This window comes from Pongo pygmaeus, chromosome 4, assembly GCF_028885625.2.
Source record: "Pongo pygmaeus isolate AG05252 chromosome 4, NHGRI_mPonPyg2-v2.0_pri, whole genome shotgun sequence".
In the NCBI taxonomy this organism is placed as follows: domain Eukaryota; kingdom Metazoa; phylum Chordata; class Mammalia; order Primates; family Hominidae; genus Pongo; species Pongo pygmaeus.
The window spans coordinates 66,759,514-66,776,413 of NC_072377.2; the positions used below are offsets into that span (position 1 = coordinate 66,759,514).

At 37.7% G+C, this 16,900-nt stretch overlaps 1 protein-coding gene across 1 annotated transcript in view; it reads left to right on the plus strand.

The window, feature by feature from the left end:
* ZSWIM6 (zinc finger SWIM-type containing 6) overlaps positions 1 to 16,900 on the plus strand; it is a 213,126-nt gene that overhangs the window by 130,904 nt on the left and 65,322 nt on the right. Inside the window, exon 2 of the mRNA XM_054487360.2 lies at positions 9,092 to 9,448. Within this exon, the coding sequence (XP_054343335.1) occupies positions 9,092 to 9,448 (357 nt within the window). The remainder of the gene's footprint in view (positions 1 to 9,091; positions 9,449 to 16,900) is intronic.

Sequence of the window (16,900 nt, forward strand, 5' to 3'; positions counted from 1 at the left end):
GTGCCAAGAGTGTTTGTGTGTTCTTTCATCTTAACAAATTCTTCTGGAGTACCTCCTCCAAGATAGTCCTCTGTGATGGGGATTCCACAGACCTCTGCTATCTCTGAGCTTCCCGTTTAACTTGAAGTATAGAGAGGAGTGGACTCTTAAAAATAGTCTTTCATGAAGTTAAAGTATCCTGGGCTTGGGGCCAGAGCATTTAGTTATTTGTGACTTTTACAGTGCAGGGTGGGCATTACTTGGAAGAACCCCATGAGTTCTTTCATTTGATGTACTTTCAAGGGCCTGGCCTATTCTAAAAACTGTGCTGGATCCTTGGGCTACAGAGATGAAAGAGCTCTGCCTCCAAGCTTCTTAACCCTAGCAGAGTTTACTCAAGTGTCTGGATCTGTTAGTTTGCCTCTCCTTCATCTATCTTTTCTTTTCTTTTTCTTTCTTTTTTTTTTTTTTTTTTTGAGATGGGGTTTCTCTCTTGTTGCCCAGGCTGGGGTGCAGTGGTGCAGTCTCAGCTCACTGCAGCCTCTGCCTCCTGGGTTCAAGCGATTCTCCTGCCTCAGCCTACCAAGTAGCTGGGATTACAGGTGCATGCCAACACACCCAGCTAATTTTTTTTTTTTGCATTTTTAGTAGAAATGGGGTATCTCCATGTTGGCCAGGCTAGTCTCAAAACTCCTGACCTCAAGTGGTCCGCCCGTCTCGGCCTCCCAAAGTGTTGGGGTTACAGGCGTGAGCCACCATGCCTTGCCTCCCTCATCTTTTAAAATCATTTATGTTGGAGTAGAAAGGTTTTATTTGTGTAAGTTTATTGTTTGAATTGTAGAAACCTTGTGTTCCCTTCAGTTCTACTTAATCCAGAGTGTGTTCTACCACGGCCACTCCTAGAGAACATCAGTTTCTTCACCTGTAGAAAGGGGAATATGATGCCTGCTTTGCAGGATGGTTGTGAGAATTAAGTGGGTTAGAGCCTGGGCATAGGGCAAGGCATTAGGAATGGTTAGCGCCAAAATGTGAGGACTCATGTTGGGGTGAGGGATCAGGCGAGAGCTCCAGAGTGTGGGTGGAAGAATTTGGCTGCCAAAGGCCTACAATTCTCCCCTCCCAGGTCTGAGCATACTTTCCCCTTCCTCTTGGCCCTGGTAAACAGAATTAGTCTCCTGTTTCCTCTTCACCACCACTCCTAAAGCAAACAGCCAAGCATTTCCAAAGGTTGTTTTGCTGTGAGCAGCAATGGGAAGTAAATAGGTAAAAGGATCTTCTGCTTCCTCCTCGTTTACACCCGGTCCTTGGGAGGCAAGACAAAGTATGCAGAGATGCCAAGAGTTGCCACTTGGGCACCAAAGGGCTCTAATAAACTTCATCTGCACTTCAGAATTTTGGGACCCAGGTGAGAGGCCAAAGTGAGCAGTGAGAGGAAGCAGCAGTGAACTGAGGTGGGGGTAATGTGGGGTGTGCAGGTGACAAGGGTTCCTAGAGAGGAAGGGCTGCAGGGCTGTCCCCACCTTTAAGAAGGGTGGAAGGCCATAGCTGCTTTCTTTGTATTAGAAAAGGTTGGCATCAGAGAAAGCAGCTTACATTTAAAAGATTGGGGCAAATAATTTACATTCCTAAGCATTTTGCAGAGTTAACAGTTGTGAAAATAATTCAAATTCCACCAATTTTTCTTTTAATCACAACCCCCTCCCCAACTGCCCACCCAGAATTTGAGGCTAGACAACGATTGTTTCCCTTAAATATGCAAGTTAAAATACAGAAATATACCTTGAAAAATTAGTTGATAGTAATTTGTTGGTGGTAGGGAACCCTTATGTGCTTCAGGATTTGGTATGACGGAGTGATATGACTTTTTTTTTTTTTTTTTTTTTTTTAGTTCAACACTTCCCCTTAAACTAGTGCTACTTCTAGGTGCCCATTGCAGATATCCAAATTAGTGAATGAGAGTCTTATTTTCAAAAATAATTTTAAATAATTATCTAATGCCACTCATATCTAACACAGGTATTCTGATCACTTGGATTCTTGTAAGAAAATGGTGTTAAGAATCTACATTAATGAGAAAACAACCAATACTGAGCAGAATGCTGCTGGTAACTCTTAGTTGGGCCCATCCGGTGCATGCTCCGTAAATTTTTATGTTGTTTGTATGGTATGCTGTGGTTTACAGTCTGGCCTTTGCATTAATTTGCCATTGTTTTTCTCTCAAATATTAATGAAGTGTAGGAGTGATTGAGTTCTAAATAGGCATTTTTAAGGTAGTCTTAAAATAAAGCTTTTCCTTAAAAAAATATTTTTTTCAGAAAGATGAAAACCACTTCATTAGTGATTGCTGGCAAAATCTCCTAATGTCTTTCTATAAGCTGTTTAAGCTTAGCATTAGAAATTGGTGCTAGAGGATTTAATTAGCCAGCTCACAGGATGCAGTCCCTTTAATTTAGGATTTCCCTTTGAGAAAATTATGGAGTTGAAAAGGAATATGATATTTTATACAGGTTTCCATCTTGGGCCCTTATGTTGTTTGTTCTGCTGATCTGGAAATTGTACATGATTTACATTAAAACTTTTTGTTTTTAATATTGATTATTGTAGTGTGGGGTGTTAGATTATGTGCAATAGTTCTCAGAGTTGGGAAAGGTAAAAGGGCTTGTTTTGGGCAATGATTAACTCATCTACTTTACCAAGGTTACATAATCAAGTATTAGTTACTATACATTTAGCTAATGCAGTGGGTTTAGTTAATCAATGAATACATTATCATGGGAGTGTTAACACTTTTGCATTTTTAGACTTGCCTTTAAAAAAATTACAGAAAAACTCCTCACAAACCTTGCCACCCTTTCAGCCATAACATTACATTGCCTTGGTTTCTGCCTTTAATTTCCCTGGGGGTTCTTTTTATTTAGGAAAAGGGTGAAAGATGTATTTGTGTAAGTACTACACCAGTGCTTCTGTTAAATTCTTTTTCAACAAAGAATATGTTACTTGGGCGCCTTGTACACCGGGCGCATATTTTTTTGGAAAGAATGTGCCATGAAAGCAGTAGTTTTTAGTGTGCATGTTTATTTCATGTCTGCCAGTTTATTTCAGCTTAGAAATTTCCTAATGCTTTGAGTTTATAACAGTCTTTCAGTTAACTGAGTGCATATACATAATATGCACAAAATGGCCAACTTTTAGAAATTATTTGTGTATTTTAAAATCCCTTTTTTTCAGTCTGATATCGTGTGTCCCCTTGTTCCCTTTAATATGCAAATAAAACTTAACCTAAGATATGAAAAATATGTTTTAAGAAAAGCTTAATTTCTTAAGCTTAATTTGGAATGTCTGAAGAATTAAACATTTGGTTTCTAGAAACCTTAATCTTTGTTAATGTGAAATTAACATAGATGATTTGAATATGTGTTCATGTGTGAGAACTTTGCCCCTTCAGTGTTTCTCTACTGAGTCTTTTTGACCTACTATAAGAGCTAAGTGCAAATAATGCCACATCAATAGGGCGTAGAGAAGAGTTCTTTCTTCCACATGTTGGCAGTGCATTATAAGAGCAGTTCTTCAACTTTCTGGTATCACTCTAAATAATGGAAGTGCCCATAGTGCTTTTGCTTATGAGAATTATATCTAGTGATATTTACTATGTTTGAAATTAAAAAGGAAAAAAACAAAAAAAATATATCAAATAACAGTAATAAACTCACAACATAATATATCTTTATTAAAAAATCTGCAGTTCTCAAAACAGAGAATATTTTAGTGAACAGGGTGACATGGTTTTATATTTTTGCAAGCCTATTTAATGTCTATCAAAAGAGAGCTGGACTTTGCTGTCTGTCTCTGTGTTCAGTTTAATGATACTGAAATGTGGTATCATTACATTACACATTGCATACTAATGTGATACTGGAAAACTAAACATACATTCATGAAGAAGATTTTAAAGGGTTAATAATGTCTAGATATAAGTATTTTTTAAAATATTGATCTTGTGGACCCTCTCAAAGAGACTTAGGGACCTCTTAGGGGTCCCAGGACCATACATTGAGAATCATTGCATTATAACATTTTAGAATCCTATAGTTATTAGAAAAGATTCTCACCTAATACTTTCTAGTTTCTCTCTGTATGAAAGTAACACTCTTTTACAAAATCAACTATTTGTGAGTTGACAGAACTTAATAGGAAAATGGGGAAAGGGAGCTGGGTTAAGTAAAGGTGTAAGTAACTCTTTGAAATACTTTGGTTTTGCCATCAAATAGCAGTGATTCTTCTAGTATTATCTGACTCACTTAACTGAGACATTCTCAGTGATCCCTCTCATTTTCCAAGCCACTTCCATGGGCTAGACCCCTCCTCCCCTCAAGATTCCAGTAGCTTAGAAAAAGAAAGTGTTATGGGTGAAAGGGAATGTGTCCACACCCCTCCCCTGTTTCTCCAGCTGGGAAGGGAAGGAAAGGGAAATAAAATTTAATGAGCACTTTTACTATGTGCCAGGTGCTTTACATATGTTATTTCATTTTAATTCCCCAAACAACCCTAGGAGGTTTTCTAGCCACATTTTGCACACAAATAAAGCAAGATTCAGAGAGGTTAAATATTTAATATAAGATACGTAGCATTTAAGTGGCAGAACCTGATCCAAACCAAAGTCTATTCCCAAGTACTATACAACACCGTGCCTTGGTTTGTGCCTTGTTTTTCTTCAGTTCCTGCAGATTAAGAATGGGGATTCTAACATTTTATTGGGTTCCGTGACAGCATGATGATAAAACAGTTTGACTGCTCTGTGAAGCTCTTGTGGAATTAACTGTCTTTCACAGATTTTGTTTTATAAAGTGAAATAAATATTTTAAGAAAAGGTTTATATAATTTAAGTTTTAGTTCTACAATTAATTATCCGTGTTTTTCCATAGAGTGCAGGATTGTCCCGTTTTGTGTGCTCAATTCTGTTATATAGAACAGCTAACTATCCCAGAGGAAGATTCTGCATTTGCAGCCCTAAAACAGCCAGTCATCATAGTTTGTCAAAACTCCAGAAAGGCAAAATCAATTCTCAGGAACATTATTTTGTCTTGAAACAAAACCTAAGAGGTTTGACCAGCAGAGGGATGTCTTACAGCCTTCTTGGGATTATTGAGGGAGGAACAGTGTCCTTGTTTGTCCTGTGGGTTCTCTGGTATGATTTAGGATCCACAGAGAATGAGTTGGTAGAATTTCAAAGAAGGTTTCTCAAATTGGAGAGGCCAAAATACACCACTATACAAACCTGAAGTAGGCTTGGTTGAATTCCTGCATATTGACTGAGTCAATGTATTGCATAGTCTTATAAAGTAATATACCAGCTGCCCTTTATGTGTATGTATATAATTTTCTGTATTTAAGGTAAAACTTCTCTCCTTTAGCATGCTCACCTAAAGGTAAAGGGAACCCCCACCCCCCGCCCGCCAAACAAAACAAAACAAATAGGCCTCAGAGCATTAAATAGCTGCCACAAAGCTAGTCAAATTAGAGATGGCATTAACTGAGGAAAAGAAGTTAGCAGTATAGGAGAGGAGTCATCCTGGTAGCTGATGGTGAAGAAAGGTAACAAAAAGAGCCAACTTAAAAAATACTGCCGTCTGCAGTTATCTGTTAGAGTTCTTCCTCATTCAGTAACACCCTAAATGGTCTCCTGATTAGGGGGGCAGAGTAGAATTTATGACATTTAGAAATATTTCTGTCAAAAATGGTTGAAATTTTTTGGGCATTTGAAAAATAATCTAGAATTACTTGGAAAATGAACATTCATAAAACACCGTAATCTTTGATGATCTCAGAATAATGAGTGTTACGCTGTAAGACATGTATATATTTATTTGTGCCTTCACATTTCTCTTGGATTTAAATTGTTTTGGAGGTCACAATATTTTATAGTTTGCTTTTTAAAAAACTTTACAAGAATAGTAAATTTTAAGTAACAAAACTGTATAATATGTGGGATCCCTTCTGCATAATTGTATAATGTCAAGATTCAATATACTTCTTTTCTGACTTGTACTGTATAACTCATGTGAATAAAGGAGGTCATTTTTGCAGAAACTATTTGAGGGCTTCACCAGTTTTTATAAGGCCTCCCCCACCCTTTTTTTTTTTTTTCTTTTTAGACAGAGTCTCGTTCTGTCGCCCAGGCTGGAGTGCAGTGGCGCGATCTTGGCTCACTGGCTCACTGCAAGCTCTGCCTCCCGGGTTCACGCCATTCTCTTGCCTCAGCCCCCCGAGTAGCTGGGACTACAAGCGCCTGTCCCCATGCCCGGCTGATTTTTTGTATTTTTAGTAGAGATGGGGTTTCAGCGTGTTAGCCAAGATGGTCTCGATCTCCTGACCTCGTGATCTGCCTGCCTCGGCCTCCCAAAGTGCTGGGATTACAGGCATGAGCCACCACGCCTGGCCAATAGTTAAATCAGTCTTTTTTGAAGCATCTGTTATTTCCTGGTAGACTCTTTAAATACTAACTGGTTTAACGCTTGGATCCTTAATTGTCTTGGCTTTGCCAGTAATTAGAAGAGTTCTCCATCTTCAAGGTGTGGGGATGGGGAAAAAGTTATCTCCAATATCACTTTTGCAGAGAGACAAAGACATTGAGTTGGTTGGTGAAGAGAGATGTGATAGTGTTAAGTGGGAAGAGACTGATTTTATAAATGGTCAGTTTAGGATAACTGTTTTCCTATTAAGATAACTGGTTTCGCTGTGCAAGTACATATATGACAGGTGGAAAACAGAGTTTGCCTTGAACTAAATGTACAGAATGTGCTTGGGAGCTTTCCAGACTCTCTCTTATGCTCCCTTGGTAATTTTTTTGTCTTGATCTGTGCCTGTCCCATGAATTTTTAATTATTGTAGGTTTATAGTACATCTGCATATATTACAGCAAGACGGCCCTCATTATTCTTCATTTTTGAGATTTGCTGGGGTGTTTACTTTTTCATGTGACTTTTTCTTCATGGGAACATAGATATTTAAAAATTTGAGAATATATACTATGTACTCTTTCTTTAATTGTGGTTTTTCAGAAAAAGTTGTTGATTAAAAGAGATAAAGGAGACTAGAATATCCATTCTGAAACAGTGAGAATATTTGTGAAAGAAAACCAAAGATTATTATATGACAGTTCTCAAAATTTCTTGTTGTGAAGGAGTAATAGTGACTTGTTTTTAGGGAATGCTCTTTTTTCATTGATTAATTGGATAAAGATTATTGCAGCACCTTTCTCCTTTTACTAAATGTTGCTGACTAAGAATGATCAAGGTGAAATTACATTACCTCTGAAAGATTTCTTAGGAGTAGCATTTCTTTCAACTCTCTGGCCTGGGTGGACTCTGCAGGGGAAGACAGTAAGCGGGGTTCAGATGTCCTGTGTGTAAACTCTTACCATTGTCTGGCCATCATTCTTGAGTTTTACCTCTGCAGCTCCATGTGCACTACCCGTTCCAGAGTCCCCACATGGTAGCAATCCTTTTCTTTGTGAATGAAGGGGAACTGGAAGAAACAGTGGCCAGTTAGATGAATTTTATTAAAGTAGCATCAATAGAGGAAGACTGGGAGAGAGCCCAGGGCTTCACTGTGTAGCATTCAAGTTTCTGTCAGGTACCTGAAATCCTGAGGTCAGTCTGAGTCGTGGAGGTTCCCAAAACTATATTCTTCTTACTCCCTTCAGGCTTATCCTTGGCCACTGAATATGGCTTTGAGAGAGAGAGAGGGTGGAACTGAATGGATGCTCCCCCTTACCACCCACCCCAATTTAGGATAGCCTTCCTATGCAATGTAGGGAAAGAGAGCGTGGAGTTGTCCTCTGGCCAAGCTGGTCAGGATTGCCTGGTGGGCAGTGGTGGTGGAAGGCAGTTTGCAATTGGCAGTAAGCTGTAGCTAGTACTGTCCAAGTGGGATTGGGCCCCAGGGCAGGGTGAGTGCCTCATGTGTGGACCATTATAGGCCGCAAAATGGCCATTGGTCATGGAGCTCATAGAGCAAGGGTCCCCCAACCTTGGGCCGTGGACCAGTACCAGTGGCATTAGATTCTCATAGGAGCACAAACTCTATTGGGAATTGTGCATGTGAGGGATCTAGATTGCATGCTCCTTATGAGAATCTAATGCCTGATGATCTGAGGTGGAACAGTAGAACAGTTTCATCCCGAAACCATCCCCTTCCCCCATCCGTGGAAAATTATGTAATTGTCTTCCACAAAACTGGTCCCTGGTGCGAAAAAGGTTGGGGACCACTGTCATAGAGGATTTCTGTGTGGGTCTAAGTTTAAGGTATAAGGCCTTTTAAGACTTTTTCCACCTTGGTAATTTTGTACTGTGTGTTTGTGTGTGTGTGTGTGTGTGTGTAATAACTGTACATCTATATAACTTTCCTCTGTATGTGACATGGAAGAGAATCATCATTATGAGTTACTTAGGTGGTAGTGTATATGAGATTTGGTGGGCCTTGCAATTCTAGAAGCAGTTGCTGCTCGTAGACATTGCTGTATTGGGGTATACGTTATGCATGTTGCAGAAAGGATTGTTAAATTTAAGAATTTATATGGTCAAAGTTTGTGAAAGGGACCCCTTTAGAGTTGCAGTATTGGTTGATTGGAGCCAGCTAGTGGCTGCCTAGAATAAAGGTGGGGAGAGTTTGTTTTTGAGAAGAAAGCTGAGCTAGGTGACTCTACTTTAAAAAAGGAGTAGAAAAAAGAAGAAACCACTGATCCCACTGATCTAGGGGATTATTGTCTTGTATACCACTGATTCAGAGTAGAGTAATGATGGCCTCTTAGTGCGTGATCTAACCACTTCCTATAGGTATGATGGTGATGTACGGCAATATATGTTTTCATATGGCTGTGTAAAATACTTCAGCATGTCGGTTGAATACCATTTATTTCTTTTTCTTTTTTTTTTTTTTTTACCTGTAAGGGGGTGGTGGTAGTGGTTAGTGGCCTGAATGCTTTTACTTGAATATAAAGGCTGCATATTTTTTTCTTGCTGCTGTCAAGTCCCACACATTTCAAAGAATTAGAGCATTTCATAGCATCTGAATGCAGAAGCTAAACCGTCCCTTTCTTTCTTTCACCCTCAAGGTTTCCACTTGAGCGGCACAGTGACAGAACCTGCAATACAATCGGAGCCAGAAACTGTTTGCAACGTGGCCATCAGCTTTGATCGTTGCAAGATTACCTCAGTGACCTGCAGCTGTGGAAACAAGGACATATTTTATTGTGCCCATGTTGTGGCACTGTCTTTATACCGCATCCGCAAGCCAGATCAGGTCAAACTGCATCTTCCCATTTCAGAGACTCTCTTTCAAATGAATAGAGACCAACTGCAAAAGTTTGTACAGTATTTGATCACAGTGCACCACACAGAAGTTTTGCCAACTGCTCAAAAATTAGCAGATGAAATTCTTTCCCAAAATTCAGAAATCAACCAAGTTCATGGTGAGTATAGACATTGACTCTTTAAATTTCCTCTCTGGATCCTTTTTCACTTATAAATTCAATTCTTCTGCATAAAAATGAATTAAATGTGAAATAGATCATCAGCATTGCTCTTAGTTGGTCAAAAGAGATTTTTACATTTGTATTCTAAAACATTTCTTTTGAAGTGTTTCGTGTTAGGTGCCAAGGCTTTTGTGCTCAGAAAAATCATACATGTTAAAGCTTGGTTCTTATACTTCCTTTAAATTTAGTCACATTTTATCAAGTACTAGATATTAGTTATGCAGAACACTTATTTAATTCACCCTTGTCAATACACTGACTTGTGCATATTGTGAATTTTTTCATTTTCTTTTAACATTTATTTTCCAGTGCAGGAAAGTCTCTGACCGGTTGCTTCATATTAAGAAAATAAATTATTTTTAGAAAAACATTACAGCTTGTTTAGAGATAATTTAGAATATGAATATTTTGTATAGGAAAATACAAAAAGTTTTCTTTTAAAACTTTTATACATTGAACATGTTTTCTCATTTATTTGTGAATGCATTTATCGAGTGTTTTATGCAGTGCAAATATGTCAACTCACAAGAATATATAGGTGCAACTTTTCAGAAATATACTTACCACTTATTTCATAGAGTACATTAATATAGGATATATAATGTTGTCAAAACATAGGTTGCTTGTGCTTTTAAAACATTTGGACATAATTTTAAAAATATTTAAAAATATGTTGAAAAAAGTAATGCAGTTTTGACTAAACAGCTCTGGGACCTAATGTTGTTACGTTTCTTTATTTATATTGATTTGAAATCTAGGACTAGTCTCTCAACCCTATTCTTTTAGGTTTTCTTCAGTGGTTAGTTGACAGCAAATAAAATGTTTCAGAAAAGCAGTTTGAGGTCCTTTTTTGTAAACTTTAAAAATTATGAGATGTAAAAATGTAGAAAAGAACATACAATATTAATGTGCAGATTAACAAAGTGAACTGTCACCCAGGCCAAGAAATAGATGGCTCTTAGCACTTGAGAGGGTTCCAAGTACCCCCTTTCAGTCACAAGTTCCTTTCTCTTCCCCTTGGTAACCACTGCCTAGTTTTATAGTAATCCCTTCTTTGGCGGTTTGTGTTTTGTTGTTTTTGACATTATTAAACATTGGTTTAGTTTTATCTGTTTTTAAACTTTGTGTAAATGGAATAATACAGTATGATTCTTGTATTACCTGACTTCTTTCACTCAGAATCATGTTAAGATTTACCCATATTTTTTCACATACCTGTAATTTATTCATCTGGAGAAGCACTGTCTAGTAGAAATATAACATGAGCCTTCCCATAGAAATAGAATACTAACCACATGCATAGTTTTAAATATTTTAATAGCCACATTTTAAGAAGTGAAAAGAAACAAGTAAAATTAACTTTGGTAGTATGTTTTCTGTAGCTCAATATATCTAAAATATCGATCCAACACATATCATAATATTCATAAATATTCAAGAAAAATGTTGTTATTTTACTTTTTTTCATGTTAAGTCTGTGAAATCTGGTTACTGTTTCACACCTTACAACATAGCTCAAAACACTAGTAGCTACATTGCAAGTGCTCAGCAGCCACATGTCGCTAGTGGCTGCCATATTGGACAGCACAGCTCTAGAGTCTTCTGAGTATGAGAATACTACTATTTATTTGTCCTTGTGCACTTTTGATAGGCCTAGTTTTGAAAGGAGCTGCTGTGAACATTCTTTTATAAGTCTCCTGGTGCTGTGAGGTACTTTTAATGTGGTTTCTGTGTCAGGAAATCCACATAGTTGTATTTCTTCTAGTATTCCCCATATCAGGCTCAGCTTTACTAAAGTAGCTATCATAAGGTGTGTAAAGCATTTGACTTGGTAGAGTCTGCCAATGTTAAATAACAGGAGTGTAAACAACGCTGCCACAGAAGTACCTTCAGCCCTCCAAAAGCGCATGTATTCAAGGACTTTTTCAAGTAGGCTTCTGCTCTGTCATATCATCTGCCTCAAATCTTGCTGCCTTGTGAAAATTCGGGCCAGCTAATGGTCATCCCAGAGATTTCTCTGTTTGTGGCTTCTTATTAAATTGTTCGGTGGAAGCAGAGAACAGAATATACCATTTCTTCAAACTTTTATGCTTTCTTTCTTTTCCCTCCTTTTTTCCTTAGGACGTGTAATCTGCTAGCGTCACTTTGTTCTCTTGAGTTTTAGTAAAACCGAAAGCCTCCATCAATAATCAGTTGCTTGTTCTGCATTTGTCTTGCTTGTTTTGAAGGATAGTAGCCCCTAAAGTTTCTTATCAGAAAGATTTTTCAATCTGTTTTGAAATAATGGAACCAATGAAACAATGTAAACTAAAGTTGGATGAGAGAATGTGTTCACGTGATGTAGTTCTTTCATAGTTTCTAAAATAGGAAAGCCTATCAAGGATAGATTGCAGGTTACTTTTAGACTCAATATGATTTCCTAATAACTTGTGTATAGGAACAGCTTCTCCAGAGCAGCAAACTTGAGCAGTTTATCCCGCCAGCTTTCTCTTCACTTAATTTATCATCAAATTTGCTCCCAGCCTGGAAATGGACCAATTACATGAGCTGCCTTCCTGCCTTCCATTCTAGTTTGACAAGTGGTAAAAAAGAAGAGGTAGGAAGCAAGCCACGGTGACCTTAAGTGATGAAATGGGAAATCTGCTCCCTGGAGGGTCTTGTTTTAATTGTTAATGACTTAATAGGAGGTGGGATTAAAAATGTTTTGCAGTTACTTGACAACTTGATCCCACCTGCCTATAAAGATCTGTATGTAAGGCACTCTCTTTTAAGAAATCTGTTTCTAAAACAGTACTTTCTTGTGTGGTTTTGTGGATACACTTTTTCTTAGAGACAAAAGTCTTGAACATGAATATTGGGAGGATTTAATTTTTCTCTTTGGAAAAGCATCACTTTTACCTCACATAGATAAAAGGGTTAAGTAAGATATGATCTAGACTTGATTAGTTGGCATCATAAAGACAAGATTTGGTTTATCCAAATCTTTTTTGGAAGAAAGGCATATTATAATTTATGAGTAAATACAAAATATGTTGATAACAGTAGGTTTTTCCCCTTTCCTTGTGAACTTATCCTAGTAGTTGTTCTTAGTAGTTGTTTTTCTTATTATTTTGCAATATTTTATTTTTTAAAGATTTTATCCTGGGGAATTAAAGTTTTTCAAGCCTATTTCATGCACATTGTTCTTCACAATTTCCTTGTGAGCAATTTTCTTGTAATTTATAATTGCAATAGTTTGTAGATAAAGAAATCAAGGAGAATGAGTTTAATGACTTATCCAAAGTCACAGATTTAGTGAAGGTTGTTGGAATATAGTTTGTCATCATAATAGCTCAGTCCTTGTCAGTAGACCTTTTAACATTTCAATATGTTTTCATAAAATTTCCCACATAATTTTAATTAGATTATAAAATTAACCACTACATACTAAAAGAGGCTGTAAAGATAGTTAATGTTAATGGCCCACCAAGGAGATTGCCAGTTGTAGTTCTGTATTTTTAAAGCAAAATTGTTTGCTCTTGGTTTTATATTCTAATAAAACTTTCTAGCTTCCATATTCTTAAAAAAGAAGCTGGTATCTTTGCTAAGTACTTTTCTAGAGACTTATAGATTTCCAAGTACTAACCCCACTCTCGTAGTTAATTAACTTCGTCTTTTCTGTCCTTTATGCTTCCCATTAAAGGAGACATATTGTAGATTGGTAAACTGTGGTATAGGGACAGAACACTGAACTTGAAATCTAGAGGCCTAGAATCCAGTATTGTCTCCACTACATATTACCTGTGTGACCTTGAATGGGACCCATTTTTTCTCGTATTTAAAATGCTCTTAATCATCTCTAACAGTGTTGGGATAATTTTAATCATACAATGGATAATTATAAAAAAGATAACTGACCTTACCTCATGTTGGGGTATCCACAAGTACTCATCACAGTTAAGAAGAGAGAAGCCAGTAAAGGGATGGATAATACTATAATTGGAGGTCAGATTGCTTTCCCTGACTTTCTGGCACATATTTCCTCCTCTTTTATTTTCTCTCCTACGGCTTTTCTTACAGTAATCTTCCTATGGGCTAGCCTGTACTGGGCAGACTACCACAAAGAGGGACAGTCTGAGGGGAAACTGTGGCCTTGACCCCAACCTAGAATAGAGGAAAAGAGGAAAGGATCATTTCAGTAGCCCTTTTACTCCCAGGGCCTGGACTAATCCTGAAAGTAGCCTAGACTTACCCCTCACTTCCCTGTCATGTGTCCAGAGATGCCATCTCAGCTAGCCAAATGTAGAAGGTATTTATTCATATATCAGATGAGGGTCGACATGTGACATCTAAGATGTCTTCCAGCTCTGTGTCTTTGCTGGTGGTTATCTACAGAGGCATAGGAGGAACCTAGGCTCTGTACTGCAAAGGCGTACCTTCTGTAGCTTCACCCAGGTGTGCATTCATGTGTTGTTTTTCCATTTCAATTTGTTTGAGCATGGTCTTACACAACCAAGACCAAGAATTCCATTTAAGTCTGCCTGTCCTGCTTAACCTTGCCTCTGAATGCCTTTGTGTCCTGGCCGCCTTGTATATCAGTCTATTCAGACTATCTCAGATATTAGCAAACAAACAAGCAAATCTGTTCAGCAGTCCCACCTTCACTGCATAGCTCTTCATTTTCATTTGATTGTGGGCTTTATCAGGCTGAAACTGTGGCCTGTGTATCCTGATAGCTTCTCTAAGCACAATACTTAAGATGTAATAAGCACTCATATTTGTTAAGCAAAAAGTATGACTGTAATTTTTCATTCTGTTTTGTTCTGAGTAGGAAGTTGGGTATTTATTCTTTAAGGACATATACACTTTTATATTCCAAATCTACCAGTGAGTGACAGCTGGAGTCATCTGATGGAGGCCTCATGTCACATTTTCCTTCCTTTTATTTCCCTGTGGATGGTTGTGTTTATTGTAATTGGGCTTGCCTTAGCAACCAGTTTTTGCAGGTATCCTAGGGAGGTAATTTGATTATTACTGTCATACCCTTTCTATTGTATAATAGAACATTCTGGTGTTGACAGTTGGTAAAACAAAGGTATGGTCTCCTGATGGTCTATATAATTAGCAAATATATTCTGTAGGAGATAGTTAAAGTTGCTTTCACTATACTATCTTAAAGTGCAGTAGAGTCAAACTTAAAGAAAATTTATAAAAGAAGAATTCATGTAGTAGTATTGAAGTATCTAAAAAGGCAAGTCCTCATTTTTTCCCCATTCCCAACAGCTCCCTTAGTCTCCAAAAGCACCCTTATTCTCACAAGGCAGCCACTGTGGAGAGCATGGTTCGTATTCTGAGACATTTTTCCTCACGAACACACATGTGCAGACATGTGCACACATATATATGAAGTTTTAAAATAAATAATTCAGAATATGGTCTTCAGTTTTTTTCTCTTAATATATCATGAATATCTTATGTTAGTACTGTTATTATATAGTTGTTTTAATTGTAGTACAATATTTCATAGTATGGACATATTTAGCTTTTAACTCACTGAATGACTTTGAGGAGGTTGTTTCCATTTTTCCCTGTATATACACTGTTGCTGTGGCCATCTTTATGTGTGAATGTGTGTGTGCATGTGTGTGTGTGTGGATGTGTGAATTTGTATAGATATAATAGATTCTTAGTAGTAGAAATGCCAGAATAAATGATACATGCATTTTGAATTTTGTAAGTACTGCTGAACTTCCCTTCAAAAATTACCAGTTTTGCCCTTAAGTTATAAGTAAAACTTGATGTTTCTATAAGAATGGTTTTAGGCAGGGCTTGGTGGCTCGTGCCTGTAATCTTGGGACTTTGGGAGGCCAAGGTGAGTGGATCACTTGAGGTCAGGAGTTCAAGACCAGCCTGGCCCACATGGTGAAACCCTGTCTCTAGTAAAAATACAAAAATTAGCCGAGCATGGTGGCGTGTGCCTGTAATCCCAACCACTTGGGAGGCTGAGGCAGGAGAATCACTTGAACTTGGGAGGCGGAGACTGCAGTGAGCCGAGATCGCACCACTGCACTCCAGCCTGGGTGACACAGCGGGACTCTGTCTCAAAAAAAAAAAAAAAAAAAAAAAAAAAAAGTGTTTTAAAAAAACTTGGATAGAATCTATGATCATGTACAGGTGATCCCTTTTTTTTTTCTTAATATGAAAAGTTTTTACATTTCACTTTAGTGCCAAAGAAGTAGTCTTTGAACTTATGTCTCTTAATTAGGAGGAATTACAAATCTCTAGCCCATGAGGAATTTGCTGGGGAATGCAAAAACAGCCAGGTTACTTTTAGCCCAATACCCTTCATCCTCTCTTCGCCTCCACATCTTGCCCTCCCTCACACTCTTTGGTCATCTCTGACACCATCCCAACCCTCATAATTTAAAAAGATTGCTGCCAGCTGTGATCAGTTTCCTCGCCCATCCCTCTCTCATTTAACTGGCCTCCAATCTCTCCAGGTTGACTAGAAGAGCTTATTATTCCCATCTCCCCCACAATGGCGTTTCTCATACCTCCCACTGTAAGACTATTCAGAGTGTTTAAGAGTTCCAGCTTTGAAGTTGGACAGCCTAAGTTAGAGTACTGGCCCTTTGCTTTCCAGCTTTGTTACCAGGGGCAAGTAACTGAATGTTTTCAGGCCTCAGTTTTCTTGGTTGTAAAATGTGGACAATGAAGAGTGCCCATTTCATAAGGTTAGGATGGTCAAGGAGTAAAAGTGAGCTGCTATTACCATCATCATTGTGATGTGGCAGTTGATAGGAATCCTCAAGGGCAGCGGTAAATATTTAAGGAAAATATTTGTGAACCAGTTTTTTTTTTAAGTCTTTTAAAAATAATTGGAGCCAACTATTCTTAAAGCCTGCAAACATAGTTGATCTCTTTTAATAAATCTGAAGAGTTGGATTATGTAATAGTAAGACTTCCTGAGAACTTTGCACTTAAATATTTATATTTGTGTACTGAGTAATCATTAATACATTTATTAGATAAGTAATGGAAAATAACTTACCTGAAAAGCACTCTGTGTTTTTACTCTGCATTTTTTTAATGAGCATTGGAGAATGTACAAATACTTTATTGCTTTTTTCCATATAAAATACATGACTATTTCTGTGCATGAATACATATACTATTGAACTGCTGAAGTAAATTAAATAATAAGAGATGAATAATAAAGTCAGAAGAGAGGAAAATAATAGAGGAGGGGCCATAAACCCTGACAGGTCTATTTGAGTTCCCTGAGATATATGCTGATGGCAATGCTGCTTATTTACTTCCTTGGCATTTAGCTAAAAGGAAGGTGGTTTGTTGGGGGAGCAGAACCGGGTGCACATCAGCCCTTCCTCTGTCATTAGCCTCCACAGTGAG